The 17191-nt window shown below is 48.7% G+C and overlaps 1 protein-coding gene across 7 annotated transcripts in view; it reads right to left on the bottom strand.

Moving 5' to 3' along the window:
• Positions 1-17191, bottom strand: part of AGBL3 (AGBL carboxypeptidase 3) — an 873099-nt gene that overhangs the window by 232204 nt on the left and 623704 nt on the right. For all 7 annotated transcript variants that reach the window (XM_078669865.1, XM_078670168.1, XM_078670098.1 and 4 more), the window contains exon 14: positions 14546-14614. In XM_078669865.1, coding sequence (XP_078525991.1) covers positions 14546-14614 — 69 coding nt within the window. The remainder of the gene's footprint in view (positions 1-14545; positions 14615-17191) is intronic.

The following is a 17191-nucleotide window of genomic DNA, read 5'->3' as shown; positions in this document are numbered from 1 at the left end:
ATATTTTGAGTCCAGGTGGATGCCTAGGTATTTATAGGACTGGCCAATTTCTAAACTGACATTATTGAATGACCAACCGCCCCCTGTGTATCGTTTCTTGCCAAATGTGACTACTTGCGTTTTCTTCAGGTTAACCTCGAGTTGGTTTTTGATCGTGTAATCAAACAATTTGTCGAGGAGTCTTTGTAACCCTACCCTGGTTAAACTGAAGAGAGCCATGTCATCGGCATATAAAAGATTACTTAGAATCGTGCCACCCACCTTCGGAGAGTGACTATTAGTGTCGTCTAGGGCCGCCGACAGATCTGCTACAAATAGATAAAAAAGATGGGGGGCCAGCACACATCCCTGCTTCACTCCGCTGGTTGTCATTATTTTACGTGAGAGATGTGTGCCGGTCCCCAACTTCACCCGCACCCACGTCCTAGTGTGGAGCTGAATTATTCCCTCTAGTAGTTTCTCTGGAATCCCCCATATCTTTAGTTTGGCCCATAGGGCCTCCCTGGGGACTCTGTCGAATGCTGCCTTGAAGTCGACAAAGCAGCAATGAACTAGTCTTGAGGTTACAACTGCCCTGTCGACTACGGTTGATATTGCTAGCAAGTTGGTACGGGTTCCTGAATTTGCCACAAACCCTGTCTGGTTCATTGGCAGTAGCTTATTGTCCTTTACCCATAGCCTTAGGTCCTCTAATAGAAGACCAGCATAGTGCTTTGCTTCTATGTCCAAAAGCGCAATGAGTCTATAATTGCTCGGATGTGCATGAGATCCGGATTTATAAATCGGGTGTATTATGGCTCCCCGCCATGACTCTGGTATTGTGGCTGTTCTTAATGCATAGTTGAAAAGATTGGCCAATGTTCCTGACCAGAGGGCGATATCTGAGTTAAACAAAGTCTGTGGCAGGCCATTTGGGCCTGGCGCCCCGTCCGATCTAGCTTTTGTCAATAATTTAGAGACCCTTTCCTGTGTTATACTCCTCGTGGGACCATGCCCTTGGCTAGTCTCAGTTACGGTGACGTTCCCGGTGGGGCTTGGGTAATCAGGAGACTTAAAGTGATCGAATAGGAAATTTGCCCAGTCTGATTCCAGGATATTAGCCGATCCCGTGCACACTGATCCTAAGCTGGTGTGGTTAATAAGCGCCCAGAATTTCCTTGAGTTTTTTTGCTTACTTTCCCACACCAGTTTGCTCCAGAATTGATTTTCATGTGCCCGTTTATCCTTTTTAGTCGCTTGCTTGAGTGATTTTTGCGAGATTTGATAATTAGATATGCAATCACTGTTCCCCGGGGATTTGGCCAGTGCCCGCAGGGCCTTATTTCTCGCTTTCTTTAGTGGGTGTAGCGTACCCTGTTTTTAGGGACACTTCGATTTCTTTGGGTCTTAATATCCCTTTTTTATCTTTTGTCGTGTCCTTATTTACTGAGGCCGGACCGGGCTCTTTTTTGGCTACTCGCATTGGAGGATCAATTACTTCCTGGGGGCTCCCCATTATAGATTCGTTCTTAATTACTGATGGGTCCTCTTTTGGGTTGGGCGCAGCGGGGTTTCCTAGCAAGGGTGGTGCGTCTGTCGCACTCAGAGCCCGTTTGCTTGATGCCGTTGAAAAAAGCGGGTAGTATCCCGGGTTGGCAGCAGTTGTTAATGCCTTGGCCTTATTTCTTTGTTTGCGTTGGCGTTTACGTTCTCTTTTGCTTAACTGGGGTCCAAACCCTGGCTGTTTGTCCTGGGAGGTAAGAGCCAAACACTGAGGGCTGACCAGTAGGCCATTCGGGGAATTAACCGAACTGGTGGTACCTCTATGTGACGACCCCGTCTTTCCCTGCTCGGCTTCTGCCTGGTCAGGTTGTATTTGACCTGGATTTGGTTGGACCCTTGCCTGGTTTAAGCGGGAGTCTATGCCCTCAGTTGGCTTGGTGCCTTCTTTGGCGTATGGCTGGAAAGTGGCATAATCCTGGGTCCAATATGATGACTTTTGAGTTGAAACTCCCGGTGTGGTGCCTGGGTTGCTGCCCCTCGACATCCTTACCTCCTTTAAAAACACTGGCCAAGGGGGGAGGAGCCAAGCTCGCGTCCGAGATGGCCGCGTTTTAGCTCGGCTCCGATCACTCTCCTGTCTGCAACAAATATCCTGTACTTTATCCTGCCCCGGGAAGTATTCCACGATGTGCAGTGGAACGACGATAACTCACAGGCACTTACCGTTTGCTCCGGTGATTCCTGGGTGTCACGGATCCTGAGTTACGCCCCTGTTGCTTCGGGGCCTCCGGAGTGGCTGGGCCTGGCACTCCTTGGCGGCGCCCGGGCTGGACGGGGCGCGGTGGCCGGCCCTTGGTGGTGGTGTGGAGTCGGTCGGAGGGGCCGATGTGCTAATAGACCGATTGCGGCCTCCCGGGCCTGGTCCGGCGGTCCTGCGGCCTGGTGTTGGGGAGCTGACTTCCATGGACGGGGTTAACCGTACATCTGGCTCGTCTCCCCTTTGTTCTCCGGCCCGGCCATTTTGAGTTCCTCCGCCCGGACTCGGAGAACGGTGCCGGCGGCGTGTGGGGTGCCGGCGCATCGCCTTCTTCTGGTGGCTCCCCTTCCTGCCCTGGTGGCACTTCCGCTGGTGGTTGCCGGTGTCCTGTTTTGCCCCGCTGATATCCGGGCGGGGGTCGGTGTTTGCAGCGGCCCCGCCGGGCTTCTAAGATGGCGGCCGGCCCCATGATTCTCGGCCTTGCGGGGACCGGCGATGCGGGTCCGCCGCGCGGCACGTTTGCTGAATACTGTAAAGGTGAGCCTACGCTTCGCGACATCCTCGCCGCCCTGCGCTCCTGGGGGGCACCCATGACCGCACCTACCGCTATCCTGGAGGGGGGTCCCTTTGTTGGGCCTGCCGGACCCCCCTCGGTTTGTGCGGCTTCATCTCTGTTGTGTGCTGCTGGAACTTTCCTTGGGGTCGTGGACCTGGAGGCTGCTGTTGGTGTGGATGTACGGGGGCCCGCTGCCCTTCTTCGTCCTGTGCCTCCTTCTACTTCGCAGGTTCCCCGGCTGGATCCCGTCTGGACCGACCTCGATGGGTCTCCTTTTCCTCTTTTGCCTCACATGGCCGTACGAAGATCCTGTGACGATGCCGCTGGACCGGCTTTCTCCGTATTCTCATCGGAACTTTGCCTGCTTTGCCTGAAGTGGTTACTGTACTTTCTGGATCATCCGGGTCACGATCGCTACAACTTGAGTGTATTTTTGATTCGAATCCCTGTTATTCACCTCCTGTTACAGGGTTGAGCTGATCTTGCCTCTGTGGACTGTTATTTTGTGGTATGGTTGGGTGCTCCGTTCATTATTGTATGATTATGTTTGATACGTCTTTACGTTCCTGGAGCTTATCCGTGTGTTTATTATCTTCCCGTGGGCTCTGAGTATTTTCGGGCGGGGGGGTGGGAGCTGAAGGGGTTTTGATTCTGTGGCTCCTCTCCCGCTGTTTTTCCCTGTTTTCCCTCCCCCCCCCTTTTTAATCTAAGTGATTCTTTCTTTCTTATATTTCTCTATATTTCGGGTTCTAATTAGGGCGACAGGCACGCTGCTGGGGGGTAGGCCATAGCCTTCTGCAGGGGTGCAGGGTGGGCTGTGCGGGGTGGTGGGGGGGTCTGTTTATTGTATCTTTCCCTGTTCCTCTTTTTGGTTCTATGGCTCTTATGTATCCCCTAATTTCGTGGCGCGGTGTCGGCGCGTAGCCCCCCGGGGTGTTTGTGCTGGCATGGCCCTTTTGGTATGTCTGCTGTCGCGGTTTACTACGCATTCATTTCTCCTGTTGCCACTAGTTCCATGTGCCGAATTAGTATTGGGTGCTTTGTTAGCCGTGGGGGGCGTGCGCTGACGCTGCGCCCTCACTTTCCCCCTCCCCTTTTTTGAAGTCCTCTTCCTCCCCTTTTTTCCCTTTCCCCACCCCATTTTTTTTTTCCTCCCTTGGGTTGTTGTAACGGAGGGCTTTTAGTTTTGTAAGCGTATTTTTCGCTGTTTTATTATTATGTGCCCTGGTAGTGGTGGGTGGGTGCTGAGCAGCGATTTTGATTGTTCTTGATGTGGGACTCACGTTCTGCCTTTGCCAAAATGTATTGTTCTGTTGGTTTTTTCCTGTATTCGAGACTTCGGCTTGCTCACGGCCCACCACGGCCCTCTGGACCTTACAGATTGACATTATCCTGTGACACCCTTTTTTCTATTATAAAATTAACCTACTTTTATCCTGTCTGTGATGGCGACTCAAAGACTTGTTGCCTTTGCCTTTCATATGAGCTATTTAGAAATCCTGTTGTCTCTCCTGTATTGCCTCGTATGTCTCTTTATTGTGGTGGCCGGCCCGGTGGGTTGTAGGCCCGTATCTGTGAGCGCCTTCTGTACAATAAAGGTTTAAAAAAAAAAAATTAAAAAAAAAAAACACTGGCCAAGAAGTCAGGGAGCGATGATAGAGAATCAATTATTGGGGAGCAGCAGCATACCGATTGAATTAGTTTTGTCGACGCTTGAGCACCTATAATTAGATTATTCAGTTGGTCTAATTTATTATCTATCCCTGCCGTAAATACGGCTAGCGTATTTAGGAGATCAACCTGTACATCCAGTTTGTCCGAGTGGTAGTGTAGGGCGTTGACTGTTTGTTGAAATGTCTGCAAAAGTTGAGGCCAAACGCTGGTAGCTGTATGAACATCATGATTAGGGTTTGAGACAGTGGGAGAGTCATTTACGGGGTTTTGGGTATCTTTGAAAAAGTAGGACAGATCTGCTAAAAGCTGGTCACTTGGGCCTATTTTATTAGGAGTCTTTTGGGACGGAGGCATTGTTAATTCATATGGTACAAATGAATGCAGAACAGTGGGCAATGGACTTGGCTCCGTCGGTTGAGCGGTAGGTGTACTAATTAGATGAGGGGTTTGAGCAGTACTATTACTCAGTGCGGTGCTTTGGGCATGGATTTGGGCACAAATTAACTTCCGATGTGGGTCAGGCAAATCTTCTATTACAATGGCAGGTTCTTCTTCCCCATTGGAGGTTGCCAAAGTACATAGTTTCTGGGTTTTTGCTATGGAACCGGTCAGCATTATCAATGGGATCTTTGGTGGAGTTTGCGACAGAGAACCACCCTTGGTGTCTGCCGCCAGAACAGCCGGTTGCTGGCCCAAAGCCTCACCCAAGGATGTGTCCTGTTGGCAATTGACTTTACATGATTCTAGATTAGCACCACCCCGACTTCCAAAACTTCCAAGACTGGGCAGTGGTTTGATTGGAGTGGCGCCAAAGGTAAATACCTCCCTGGCTTGAGCTGACTTATTATTTTCGCCTTCCCAAGGCTGGGCGTTCGACTGTTGTTGAAGAGGGGAAGTTGATTTCCACTCCCAAGGCGGATTCCTGCTCCTGGTTACCTCCTGGAGCTGAGGCTGTTGAAAGATTTTGGGTATAGTTAAAAAATAATTTGACAAATCCGACTGCTTTCCTTCATGTGATTTAGTCTTGGTCGTGGCCTTTTGGAAAGAACCGCGGCACTCTTCTGGCGAGATTCCGTCCGCTGATAGGGTTTCACTGGCTGGAAGGGAGACCGTGGCCGATGTCGGTTGCCTGGTCCCTTTTCGTTTTGGGACCGATGCCGCCTTCCTTACTTTCCCAGACCTCATCTTTGTTATGACTTTTTGTTGCGGCTTCTGCTCTTCACGCCGAGGTTTTAGGTAATCCTCGGCAAAGTTCAATAGCCTGTGAGCGAGGCTGCGTTCGCTAATAGTGGGGTTATATAGGTCTGGTTGTCTACACTCGGCTTATATAGTTGGTTTGAGATTCCCCCTTCTTTTTTTTTTTGCCTACTGTGTGGCTACTTTATGGCACCCCCCTCCCTATTTGCCCCACCTCGGCTAGTCAACCCAGGCCGGCCAACCCAACACCTGCCCCAGCGTGGGCTAAGGGGTTAAGGAGCCTCCCCGGCTCGACCTGACCTGGGTGGGTGCCAGGAGAAGGGTTCCTCTCAGGCCACACACCCCTTTTTGCCCAGCTGGTGGGGCCCGGCCGAATAGGCTGACCCGGGCCGACCAGGACGGGGATATGGGGTAAGGGAGGAGGGAGCAGTCCCAGTTCTAGCGGTGCAGAATGTCACCCTCACCGGCCATCAGGGGAACTGGGCAGCGGATAGAAAATGCGTGGGGGGACGGCACCGGCAGGGCTGCGAGCTGAAGGAGGCAGGAATTGCTGGGATTACTGGGAGCACTAGGACTCGTGGGATAGTAAGGAGCACAGCGCACGGCTGGGAGGGGGAGGGGGAGGTACGACACAGGCCCAGCGCAGGCTCTAGCCGGATAGGCTCAAGCAGGCCTTAGCCTTTTAGTCAGTAGTACCCTAAACCGCTCCACACCCCCCCCCGACTTACCGCCGAGCTTCCCGTCCCTTGTCCCGGCTTCCGACCTCGCTTTGTCCCGCTGCTCCAACAGCTCACCAGGCAGCTCACCGCTCCAGTCGTCTGCCACACCCACTCACCACCGTGCATGCGCAGCGTCTAACGACACGGAACAACGGAAATCGCACATCACAACAACGACGCGACCACCACCGCATATGTATGGCTGAATTGTAACTTGTTTTCAACGAGCGTTTCGGAGCACTGGTCTGTTCTTTAAGACACCGGGTTTAATGCATTTTTAATGCACCATATGAGTTTTTCTTTGCAACACTGCGCACTTAATCACGGCACACCGAATAATCACGTTCTATCACCCTCAGCATAACGTAGACTCTATATACATGTTGATTGCACATGATTCTAAGTATTTGGATTGAAGGTCTTCCTGTAAGGATTGTATATATATATATTTTTTTTTTGCCGCCAAGGGCTCCAAAGCGAGGGCAAACAAGAGAGGAGACAAAGGGCAGCCCTGGCGCGTCCCCCTACCGAGAGCAAAGGAGGCTGAGACACGACCGTTTACCACCACTTGGGCCAAGGGGTCGGTGTATAGCAATTTCACCCAGTCAATGAAGGTAGGGCCAAAGCCGAATTTAGAGAGAACCGCCGAAAGATATGGCCACTCCAGCGTATCAAACGCCATGGTGGCGTCCAGTGACGCCAAGATGGCCGGTTCATGCAGAATTGCCGCCTGCGCAAGGACTCCATGTAAGCGCCGGAGATTCAGTGCCGTGTTGCGATGGGGTATGAATCCGGACTGGTCCGGATGAACGAGATCGCCTATGACAGTGACCAAGCGGTTGGCAAGCACTTTGGCCAGAATCTTCGGTTCAGCGTTAATCAATGATATGGGCCTAAAGGAGGCGCAGCGGTCACGTGGCTTGCCGTCCTTGTGAATCACCACTATGGAAGCCAATCTTTGATCAGGAGGGAGGGAGCTTGCCTCCAGCGATTCCAAAAACATCGACCGTAGATACGGTGCTATCACATCCGGACGGAGCTTGTAAAGCTCTATAGGGAGCCCATTAGGGCCCGAGGCCTTCCCCGAGCGAACCGAGCGGATGGCAGTCGCGACCTCATCAACTGTAGGCGGAGCCTCGGAGAGATCCCTTTCAGGGTCGGACAAACATGGCAGCGAGATATCGCGCAGGTAAACTTCCTGGAAATAGTCAGCGAAACATTCAACAATATCAGCAGGGTCGGTGATACTCACGTCGTTCACATCCACAATCACAGGGACCACTCGACTCGCACATTCCCTCTTATCCAGCCAAGCAAGCAATTTCCCCGCCTTATCCCCCACATCATACAGACGACCCTGCTGGTCTCTGCTCATCTCCTTCGCCGCATCAGTCACCATCGCCCTATACTCGAGTTGTTTTAGACCCAAAAGGTGCAGCCTCTCCGGGGTGACCTCGGACTCCAATTCCCCCTCAAGAACGGTGATGTCATTCTCAAGACGGACAACTCCTCCCGCCGACGTCTCTTAACATTGCCAATCAAGGAGAGGGCCTGGCCCCGAATAACAGTTTTGTACGCTTCCCACAGCGTGACAGAGGAGGACACAGAACCCACATTTTCAGCAAAGTATTGATCAATCGTTTTAATTAGTTCCGCCCTAACCTTGGGATCGCGGAGATACCAGGGGTTTATCGGGGCCACTCTACCCTCCGACCCCAAGTGAGCGTCCACTACCAACCAAAGTGGGGAATGGTCCGAGATGCCCCTAGCTAGATGTTTCACCTCCCTTACGGAGGAGACCTGGGAGGAGGGCATCAGCACATAATCAAGTCTCGAAAGACTGCCGTGGGCCCCAGAGTGCAAGGTATATTGCAATTGCCCAGGATGAAGCAGGCGCCAGCAGTCGGTGAGCCCTAGAGCCTCCAGGAAGTCCCCCAACCAGGATTGTGACTTCGCAATTTACCGGGGGGGGGTAGCGATCACACATCCCCGACACTACAGAGTTGAAATCCCCGCCCACTCCAAGCAGACCCTCGGGGACTCCCAAGATCACTCTTCCCAGATCCGCATAAGTAGTAGTCTGGAGACCCGGCGGTACATATACGGAGAGCAGGTTAATAACCCTCCCCTCCCAGCGCCCCACAATGGCGGCGTACCGTCCCCTATCATCAAGGATGATTTCGTCAACAGCAAGAGGGAGGGAGCTCCGAACCAGAATGCCCACCCCCCTGGAACCAGAAGTGAAACCCGAGTGCGCCAAGAGACGATAGCCACGCCTATTCATGGCATGGCACGTATTGCCAAACAAGTGCGTCTCCTGAAGCAGAACCACATCAGGGGACAAACGTCGCAACAGCTGCAACACCACGCCCCGCTTGATCCTATCCCCCAACCCATTAACGTTCCAACACAGTAAATTAAGTCCCCTACCCCCCATCCCAAAGATCAACCCCATCCCCACCCCACACCGGATGCGACACTATACAGCAGGAGATCATCGATACTATGCCTTGAAGAAAACAATGAAACGTGAACTGCAACCCCCCAAAAGACCCCGTACAACACACCCTCCACCCCGCACCCCTGCGTAAGACTCAAAAGCCACCCCAACTTGCTGTGTGCCTGTCGCCCTATCATACAACTAGTCTACGAAAAGAACCCCAGAGGAGGAAGACTCACCCACCCCCCAGCCCACACCCCAATAAGATAGCATGTTAGCAAGCAATAGTGGTATAGCACCAAACCACAGCCGAAAGTCAATACGATGGACCGGGAGCCGAGTCCGCCCCCTATTCCTGCTCCACTGGGCCTCCCTCTGCTCCACCGGAGTGTCCAGAGTGTTCAGAATGATCTGGTTCCGGGGGCAGCGTGTCCAGCCAGTCATTTGCCGCCCCTGGATGATCAAAGAAAAATGTTCGGTCATTGTACACCACACGTAGCCGGGCCGGGAAAAGCAGAGCATATTTCATGTCTCTTTTCCTCAGTCTCTTTTTCACCCCCTGGAATCCAAGCCGCTGTTTCTGAACCTGCTGGGTGAAGTCCGGGTAGAAGCTGACTGTAGTGTTCTCATAAGCCGTTGGACCAGATAGGCGTGATGCTTGCAGGATCGCATCCCTATCCCGAAAGCTAAAGATCCGAGCAATGATGGGTCGCGGAGTGGCCCCCTGCTTAGGCGGGCCACCCGGGATCCTGTGTACACGTTCCACAGCAAAAAACTTGCTAAGGCCCTTGGGTGCTAGATGTTTCAGGACCAGGTCTTCCACCAGCAGGTCCACCGAGGATGCTTCCGATGTTTCCGGGACACCGACCAGACGGACGTTGTTCCGTCGTGCACGGCCCTCAAAATCGTCCAGGCGTCGAGTGAGATAGTCACGGGCGGCTCGCAGGTTACCGACCTCTGCCTGTAGATCGGAGACGTCAGTAACAAGACTAGATGTCTTTAGATCGAGGGATTTGACCTTTTCATTGGTTTTCGCCAGGTCAGCCCTGATCAGGGTAACATCGATAGCGACCGCATCCAACTTGTGGGCCAGGGCATCATACTGTTGACCCAGTGTGGCCTTCATCCCGGCAATGGCGCCCATGACGTCCCTCAACGATAGATCTTCATCCATCGGGGATTATTCTCCAACATTGGCCAGGGATTTAGTCGACCCGCCCGGAGAGCCCTTGGCGAGGGTGTATCTGTCCATAACATTTGATTGCACAGAGCCACATCGCATTGCCGGTCTGGTCTTGCGTTTCTCTCCCTCAGGCTTGGCGGCCATCTTAGTCCGTGCGCCCCGAAGGGTAGTCTGAGACCTAGTAAAAATGGCTAAACTCGATGCGCCCGCTGCAATTTGGAAAATGAGATGGGAACCTATCACCAGGTGATGAGTAGCAGGAGGCCTGAGTGGCCAGTTGTTGAATCGTGGTTAGGTTGAAAGCAGCAAGCCAGGGCGATCGTGACAAAGTCAAATAGGTCTAAGCGCGAGAAACGAAACTGAAAGTAGACGACCGGGCAAGGGAAGCTCGTATGATCCGTTGTTGTTCAATTACTGTCCGGCTGGCAGAGAAACCGGGCCCGGGGCAGTACCATGGAGCAGGCCGAGAAAAGTGCAAGAGTCCATATCTTCGGCTCCCGAGGTCCGAAAACGGATAAACGATCAGCAGGGTCGTGCCAGTAATAACCCGTCCTCTAAGTCAGTATAAGGTACAGGATAGTCGGTGGAGGTGGCGAAGGTCTGGGAGCCCTGAGCTCACGCGACCATCTTGGGTGCGCGCTAAGCTCCTCCTCCATTGTATTCCCCTGACGAAGGGCACAGATGATGCCCGAAATGCTTTGGGATGGATATGAATATGATTTATCGACGTTTTGGTGGTTAAGCCACCAAAGACTTTAATGATGAACTGTGTTTTGAACACTTATTGACATGGAAAAAGAATTTCAAACTTTTGATTTTTGATGATGATTAAATACAAAAAACCTACAAACTGAAGTACAAGTTCTAGGATTTTTACTTTGATTTAAAAGACTCAACCATTTCATGGTCTTTTGCGCTGTGCACTGGGGGACATCTCCTCTGTATGAGCTGTAACATTGTTGATCTCTTTGCAACACTTAGTGGAACAGAAAGTGAAGCCCCAGCAGCACGCCACACCCAGCTTTAAACTAAGAAAATTAGTTCAATAACGGTAGTGCGTGTCCTCTCCGTATGTTCTCTTCATTTGGCAATAATCCCAACACAAAGGCAGCACCTAAGCTTTGTGGGCTAAATCTGTGGAATGGTCTATGCACAAATATCTTTCAACACACATACTTTAGAAATTATGCCAGAGACTCTCCTACATTCTGCTTACAAACAGAAATCTTTGGTCTGTCTAGAATAGACACACTTTCATTTGTTATGTACCCCAATCTAGGCCTAGCGGGCTACACAACGTTTCACATACATTTGTCCTACCTTGCTCTGCATAATGGTTCTAGCACTGCCTTTTACCCAGTTAGGTGCTGAATAAATATCAATTGGTTTCCTTGAAACTAGCCTAATTTATTATGCATGAGGATTCTTAGCAAAGTCCCTGCATATGACGTTCATAACAGGATTAACATACTCTGTATAAAAGGCATGGTCATCTTCATCCTAGGGCGACAGAACTACTTTGCATATTTGTAGGTATTTATTTAGACTAATTTACATAATCGTACTCACAGCACATCAATTGTGTAAGGAACCTGTGGCTATCTTTATGGTATAAATGAACCATACCAACACTAGATAGGCAGAGGAGAATCTTCCACTTTGACACAAGATGCTGAGGTCCCTGCACACAGAAGCTCAAGCTTGCAGTGGTCTGACATCTCTCGCAGGGAGTCCAACTCGAAACCAAGACAGGGTACTTCATTCTCTCACATCAGGTAATGGGTTTGTCTCTTTCCTAGGACATTCTTGGCTTTACACCCACATACATGCTAGGTACACTTAGGTAGGGTTTGAATCATAGGAGTACATTTGATTACTGTCATGTATCTACATGCCTGCATATATTCACTGTTTTAGCACCATGGTAGAATTCAACCTTTTATTTACTCTGTTGGTGCTTGTAATCTTATATATCTGTTTCTGTCTAATGGTTGTCGCAGCAAACATGTTTTACACTAAAATTACGCTGGTTCAATAAATGCTTATCAAAAACGCCCCCATTGTTTATTCTGTGTATCTCTGAGACTAAATGAGTATGACAGATTGAACGAAAAGTACTGTACTGTTTCCACGTTCCCTGAAGGATCAAGGGGTGTCAAGTTCGATAATTGCCAGAAACTATTCTCTCCTTGATACGGTAAGGGGTTTATGGTGGCACTGTGAGCTAGCTGGTGTAAATACTAATATATCCTTTGGGGGTGTCTGGAATCAGCCTGGACATCAATTCCTTAGTTTATGTTGTCTAAACAAGCAGATCCAATATATTTTTTAGAAACTACACGACATTACAACATTCAGCAACCTTTTCTGGTGCAACTAAAGCATGATTATCTGCAGGAGCTTTTAACGAATACCCACTCTTTTCTATCAATCGATCTCTCTCACTGCTAAGCAACACAATTTGCAACAGCTGATTCACATCTGCCCAATTTGGCTTACACTCTCCAAAATACATTTGTAACTAATTACATAGCAGTATTCTCTGATATGTTGGAGAACTATTTGTTAATATTAAATATATCAGAGGGAGCTAGGAAACATGAACAGTTACACCTCCTCTGAAGCTAGAGTAAACTTACTGAGTAAAGAGGGCACCCCGGTTACCAGGTCCCTCGTCATCGGCCTCATTAGAGGGTGGGGAATGTCTGCAATCATGAATATTTCAATATAGCTCTATGACTATGTGTTCCACTGTGCACCTCAAGACTATCCCTGGCATTGATAGGCCTGTAATCACAGTATGTGTGACCTTTTAAAGGAGCTGAACAAACACAGATTCTGGAGCAGAAGTGCTATTCGAAGGAGATAGTGTCTTGTGAGTACCATTCGCCATCCTCTAGAACCAGAAAAAAAAGTAACCTGCTTCGCTTCACCTGCTTGTGCATCGTGTCCTGTGCCCCTCCTGCTGGGGGCACCACTGGCACTGACGTGTGTTTAGATGTGGCAGCAAGCATGCCCCTGGTCTGTCTTGCTAGCATGGGAAAACTTAGAACATCCAGTATGTCCTCCTCTTTGTTCTCTTTTGCTCGGAAGAAAGATCATGAAACACACACAGTGTCTTTACTCCAGGAACTCCTCCCTCTACCCACTCATCAAGCCTAAACATGTTGTTTCCTACCCAGATGAACAAGCAAAACAACAAAAATATAAGCATGAATAGACTTTGTATTTTAATCTGCAGGTTGGGTGTTGACCTTGCTCCACCTCTGGGGTTGGTCTGTGGAGTTTGGGACAGCTCCTCTCCCACCTCAGTCTTAAAGTAGGCCGTTCTCGGCCTAAGGCAACAGGATCTCTGAAAGAAAACAGTATCTCCAAGCCTAGATAAAGCCTAAAACATGTCAATCATGCAAAACTAGTAATCTGCAAAACAAGAGAGACAAAGCTTAATTCCAGCAACGCATGTGATCATATAATGCTAAATCCTCGCAAAATTTCCCAATTTCCTCACACAAGCAACAGAAAGAAACTCGAAACCCAGACAGTGTGAGTAAGCAGGTGCTCAGCTTTCTCAGGAGAAGTGTGTAAAAAGACCTTGAATCTAAGATACACAAAGGGTGGATCATCAGCTGATCCACTGGCTAGCAGATTTGTGTGTGTGGCCACAATGGCAACAGGATATGAGAAGATTGTTTTTTCACAGGTCTAAAATACTGGGGGGTGGGGGAGAAGAACGTCAGTATTGTGAAATGAACTTACTGTCATTGCTCTGTTGTGTAGCAGTGAGAGGTGTCAGTGAGTGCACATTGGCAATATTAATGCCTGCACAGAATTTGTGGACTTTTTGATTAAATAATTGTAGTTAGGGAGTTGCATAGCGGAGAAGGGGTTTGAGTCAGGTTGTACTCCGAGGATCAAATTAAAAATACCATAAATTACCATCCCATACCATAAATTATAGGCCATTCATAAAAGCTGGGAAAACACTAGGTGACTATTGGGTGGAAATGAATGACATTCTAGACGTGAATTCTACTGCAATTAAGTTTCCTCTTACAACCTGATCATTCAGTGCAAGCAAAGCAATGGCAAAGCAGACGGCCGAATAATATTTTATCCTACTACGAACCATTGTATTTAGTGATTAGAATACAAATTGGTAGATCTATGGCTAAGTGCTTTTTGAAATATCTTAGACAACATGTTCTCCAAAAAGAAAAGTATTAACTATGGAAATAGTCACCTAAAATACACAGGAATATGATTTAAATTCTGAACGAAATGAGATTCACTAAAAATAGAAATCTTGATAGAAATTGCTACTACCGAACCAAACTCATTGTATGCCATTATTACACTTTCATCATGAGTTCCACAGAAACCTGTTAGCTTAGAATGTAAATCTGTAGCTTCATTGTACAATGTAAGTGTGGCCTGATCATTTCGAGGTTCACAATATCTGGACAACATTTACTAGCTATAAACCACGCCAGAAAACAAATGTTCTGCACAAGGTGACATTTTATTTTGAGTTCCTTACATTCTTGGTTCCCAGGTCATGGAGTGCCTTGTGGGTTATGGGTTTCTTGCTTGCTGTTCTCCTATTCGCCTGTGGAGAAAGAACAGAGGGCTCATGTTTAGGAAATCTTTTTCAGGCAAATGTCATCAGGATCACATTTTTCCCAGTGCTCATAATTACTCAAGCCATTGGCAAACCCATCCAAAGTACTTTTTATAAATAATGAAGTTGCAAGTTACAAGCATACGCATGTTATCTTTTGACACCGTTCAGTGTCTACTGATGCTCACAGTGAGCATCACAAAACCTATTGATAGAGATCTTAGTCTCTTTATTCACTGTGCCTAAGGGCACAACCTGTCACATGCATGGGAAGGTTCCTGGTAAAACAGGAGATGCAATAACATCACCTGAAACAGGAAGGTCAGGTAATCTCACTCCTAGTGGAAACCCTGCACAGGTAGGTCGGCTGTTCTGTTTATATTAAATGTGTTGCTCCCAAATGTAACTAACAAACCTACATACTGCTTTGGAAGATATATATATGGTGCACTATACATATAATGCAAGCTCCAGCACTGAAAGACTCAATTCGCTCACCGTGGTCATTCTGCAAGAAATGAAATTTCAAGAGGTAAAAGCCACAAAAGACAGACTCCATCACACACCCAATAAAATGTCTTTATGACCCATACAATACAAAGAGCTATCTGTAGCATTTATTTGCAGTATGCAGGTAACAAAGATTTTCCGATCTAGCCACATGGGAAGTTGTTCATCAGTCATATTTATTGTATAGATGCAACCCTTGGAGACCAATACAAAGTATGACGCAAGTATGTCAAGTGGTATTACCAACAACCGATTTTAGAGTTGCCTTAAAAATATGGTCACTGAACATGCCTTAGAGATTTGCAACCTCAAGAGATTTACATGTGACCACAGAGGTGCCAATTGGGGGTAGAAAGGGACAGTTTTGGTAAAGAACACAGGCCCTGGGAACCTGAATGGCAGGGACCCCAGGCCCATCAAATCAAAGTGCATCAGTAATCTGGCAAAAAGTGTGGGGGCGTTACTGCAACAGACACCTGGCTTCCTACAGGGTACACCCCCTAGTATGCCACACTGGTTGGTTGGGTCTCCCCATCTGCAAGATGGCGGGGACTGAGAGTTGTGCTTCACCTTGCCTCTCCCACCTGAGGGGTGGGTTTCTAGGTAGGCACACCTCTCCTCCTGACTTGGTATTTCCGCCAATTCTTGTGCCCAAAGTGGGGGTCAGAATCAGCGGGTCCAGTTGCTGGGAGCAGCAAATGGCTGTGGTAGCTCGCAAAGGCAGCAAGCCTTTGAAGCTTTCCCTTCATGGACGCTGCCCATCCTGGGGGGGAGGCTTGCCCCCTCGTCCCAGGATATGCATTGTTTCAGGACCCCTAGAGCGGAAGGCTCTCGACCCAGGGGTCCAGAAACATGTCTGGTGGTGGTAGCTGGCGAGCAGCCACTCAGCCAGGACACTAGACATAGGTCATTTTTTAGAGGGCATCTCTAAGATGGCCTCTGAGTGCATTTTTCAGTCAATGACACACTGGCATCAGTGTGGGTTTAATGTGCTGAGAAATATGATAGCAAACTTCCCAGTTTTCAGTAAAGCTATTTTGGTGCTGTGGAGTTCGTAATGACAAACTCCCAGTACGATATACTCTTAGTGGTATTACTGTACTTACATTGTCTAAGAATTGGCTTAGACACTGTAGGGATATAGGGCTCATGCACCTGTACCCTCACCACTGGTATAGTGCACCCAGCTAGAGGGGTGACTTATCTGTGTTAGGGCAGTGGGTGGTAGGCATGGCACACAGGGATGTGTGCCATGTCCACTCTTCACTTTGTTCTGCACCAAAAAAACTCAGGCCTGCAATGGCAGTGTGTGTGTGTAAAGGCACAGGGCCTCTAAGGGTGGCACAATAAGTGCTGCAGCCCTTAGAGACCTTCCCCGCTCACAGTGCCCTTGGTACCTATGGTACCTTCTACAAGGGACTGACATGTGACCAGAGTTGCCAATTGGGTTTTGAACAGTACAATTTGGGCAAAGTACATAGGCCCTGGTTACCTGGTTGGCAGGAACCCAGGGAACACTCAAAGTACATCAATAGTTTGGCAGAAAATGGGGGCAACCATGCAAAAAGGGCACTTTCCTACAGTTGGATCCCTCCCAAATGTGCTATAGGGTGTCTCACATTACTGAAATAGCCCTCTGACTGATATCAATTTAATCCTGGATCAGGAAGGATCAGCTGTCCTGATCCACCTTGATATTTCTGCAGTATTCAAAGTAGCGTATCAAACAAAACTATTTCAGTGATTATACAAATCTGTGATTTGCCTTCATGCTTGAGAATGGCTACGGTCATTTCTGTCGAAGAGGACCAAATCTATTCACATGCCCCCATCACTCATCTTCAGGTTATCTCTCATAAGGCATACCCCAGGACTACACACTGAATCACACCTTTTATTGGGCCCGATTCACAAAGGTAAACTTAGACTTATGTCTATGTTTACTACTTTTTGGTAATAACAAAGGTAAGTTACTACAAGTAACTTTACTAATAGTAATTTTACTAGTAGTAACAGTTTTATATTGGTAACGTTACTAGTAGTAAATAACCTTTG

Source organism: Lissotriton helveticus, chromosome 1_1 (genome assembly GCF_964261635.1).
Source record: "Lissotriton helveticus chromosome 1_1, aLisHel1.1, whole genome shotgun sequence".
NCBI classification, from domain to species: domain Eukaryota; kingdom Metazoa; phylum Chordata; class Amphibia; order Caudata; family Salamandridae; genus Lissotriton; species Lissotriton helveticus.
The sequence above is the reverse complement of the archived record's forward strand: the minus strand, read 5'-3'. Positions and strand labels throughout refer to the sequence as shown.